This window comes from Hydra viridissima, unplaced genomic scaffold (genome assembly GCF_058129835.1).
Source record: "Hydra viridissima isolate aposymbiotic clone 2 unplaced genomic scaffold, HvirCarnegie_v1 scaffold_3, whole genome shotgun sequence".
NCBI classification, from domain to species: domain Eukaryota; kingdom Metazoa; phylum Cnidaria; class Hydrozoa; order Anthoathecata; family Hydridae; genus Hydra; species Hydra viridissima.
The window spans coordinates 8,875,620-8,878,342 of NW_028324302.1; the positions used below are offsets into that span (position 1 = coordinate 8,875,620).

Below are 2,723 nucleotides of genomic sequence, written 5' to 3' on the forward strand. Positions count from 1 at the left end.
CCGACAGGTGAGTGTTTAAAGAAGTCTCTCCAATAATATGATTTTACGTTTGCGGAAAAAACTAAGGAAACTGCGTTGCAGTAGTACAGTTTACTACCAGCTGATCGATTTGAAATGGAACTAAAACGTTTGTATGACTGTTGTAATAATGTTATAAGGTGTGATGGAGACTAAATTACTTGGAAATAATACGCTTGAAAATAATACGCTTATGTTATTATTATGCAATAAAAAATATTAGTAAATTCATTAGGCTTTTTGAACATGCCAAATATATTGAATAATTTCGTTATGAAGTGAAAAACTAGAAATACTCAAGCTGATAATAGAATTAGAAAAATAGATTTTTCACTAAATTTTAAACTCAAATATTAAAAAAAATATCGACAACTTAAGTTTCAGTCATGGCTTAAAAACCTCAAAATTTAAAAAGCGAACTAAAAAGAGTTGAAATCTCATTCTTTGATTAAAAAAATTCACAAAAGTATTTTCAGAGCTCTGTGAGTATTTGTTAACTCTCTAAACAAAGCACCTGTTTTGTTTTTGCGACAAACTTCTTTAGAACACAGGTGCTTAGTTACTAAACTCTGAGCACACAATGCAACTGCTAAAAAATCAACAAAATACAAATTTATTCTTCTGATTCACTTTTTTCTTTCTTCAATCTAATTTTTACGTTTCTAATTTTTTGAAGCGAACTCAAAATGGTAGAACGCTTTTATAACACCACAGACCTACTGATGTTTTTCCTCAGTTTGTTAATTGCAGATCGAAACCCTTGGTTCATAAATGCATAAAGAAAAAGATTAACAGCTGAGTTTGAATACGATAGAATGTTGCTAATGTTAAAAGCAAGATCGTTGTAACATTTTGGACAAAACGGCAGCAATACCATTTGCAAATTATACGGAAACCAAGTTACAATAAAAGCCAAAATAATGGCTGCTATCATTTTTAAAGCTTTTTTGTGTCTAAGAAGCTGTTTTCGTCTCAAAAAGTTTTTTTCGCTTTTGAAATTCGTGATGGAGCCTGCCTTACTGATGTTTTCTTTAAATTCATCGCTCTTTGAAAGTTCATTTTTGCGAGGCACTACTTTAAACTGATGTTTTATTAAGAAGTAAATTTTACCATAAATAAAAATCACAACAGGAATTACAGCAAAATAACCCAATCCAACAGAAACTATCAATAAATAAATCTTCAATTTGTAAAATGTCAAATCATCTACGCTTAAAAAATAACTGTAACACTGCTTTTCAATTGAAGTTCTTCCAAGCACGTTTTTCAATGTTATCCCTGGTGTCCACAACAAAATAGATACAATCCAAACAGATAATATATATAGCTTTATACGTGATTTTCTTTTTTTTCCTCGATATTTTAACGGCTGTTTTATCGAATGATATCTATCGATACTGATTATTATTATGTGATAAATTGATGCTTGACAACACGAATAATCTATCACTAAGGTAAACTCGCATAATAAGTCATTAAAGGGCCAATAACCTAAAATAGTTTCCATTGCACTCATGTTTACGGGGAAAAGTCCGATAATCAAATCTGCCACCGCGAGCGAAATCAACGGAGTGTTGGTGATAGTTTGAAGATTTTTATTTTGAAAATAAAGGTAAATTATGAGAAGGTTTCCTGACACAGCGAACACGCTCACTATGCACGTTAGCAAAACCACAACCATTTCATGATTAAAGTCTTTTTTCACCAGATTTGCAACTATTACACTTGAGTTCAAAGGGGTAGTGTTTCTTAAAGTTAAGGTTGTGGAAAAAATGAAAATTGTCGTAATATTTTTACTCATATTTCGGGCTAGAAAAAAAAAAAAAAAAAAAAAAATGATAATAATGAATAAATACCCAATAAATACCCAAAATACCCAGAAGATGGATGAAACTGCACAAACTTCGTTTCAATGTTTGAGAACACTGAAATATAAATATTCAAGTTTAAAAATTTTCACTACAAATTTCTAAAAGTTTAAATAGATGGAATTGATTGCTGGCAACTCATTCAGATTTATTCACAAGCATAAATAATAAATTGTTCGTTTTAAAACCTGTCACAAAATTTCATGAAATTTTTAATTTTGCGAGCTTATTTGTCCGAAGCTTATTTGAGCTTTCATAATATTTATTGCGTTATTGTGTCCAATTATGACAAAGTTAATAGCTAAAAATAATAATAATAATAATAAATCGATAAAATGAAAAAGTTTCAGTATAAAAAATAATAGATGTTAAAGAAAAGAAAAAAAAAGGTTTATATGATATTCAAACAATAAAGTTACAACATCTGCAAACAATAACATGTACTTGTACTTAAAAACAGGTTATTAAGTACTTCAAGCAAATTTACAAGTTCAATATCCTTTAATTGTTGCGATCGCTCGAATTGTCTTTTAAATCTTCAATTAAATTATGCTGCAACAAATCATCAATTAAATATGCTGCGACAAGATACCTTCATATGCGTCAATGCAGCAGCGACTGTTTTGCAAAAGTTTTCTCAAAATATATAAGGAATGAAAATGTGTAAGAAAATGCTTTAAAGATATTCTAAAAACTAAACACAATTGTTACTGAGAGATGAGAAAAACTTTTTAAAAATATTAACAAGCTTCCAGCCCTAAATCCAACAAGAAGTTTAACATACGAAAAATATTTACTTTGGTCAGATATATCGAAACATGGGCTAAGTCAAAAATA

At 29.4% G+C, this 2,723-nt stretch overlaps 1 protein-coding gene across 1 annotated transcript; it reads right to left on the reverse strand.

The window, feature by feature from the left end:
- Nucleotides 1–409: 409 nt before the first annotated feature.
- Nucleotides 410–1,937, reverse strand: LOC145180311 (muscarinic acetylcholine receptor M1-like). Its single transcript, XM_080055180.2, has 2 exons — nucleotides 1,875–1,937; nucleotides 410–1,766 (listed from the first exon to the last, which is right to left on the reverse strand). Exon 2 carries the CDS (start codon nucleotides 1,697–1,699, stop codon nucleotides 719–721), a length of 981 nt encoding a protein of 326 aa, XP_079911306.2. The 5' UTR covers nucleotides 1,700–1,766; nucleotides 1,875–1,937; the 3' UTR covers nucleotides 410–718.
- Between the last annotated feature and the right edge of the window lie 786 nt (nucleotides 1,938–2,723).

Coding starts and splice junctions, on each gene's coding strand:
- LOC145180311 (XM_080055180.2), bottom strand. CDS start 1,699: ATGGTTGTGGTTTTGCTAACGTGCATAGTGAGCGTGTTCGCTGTGTCA.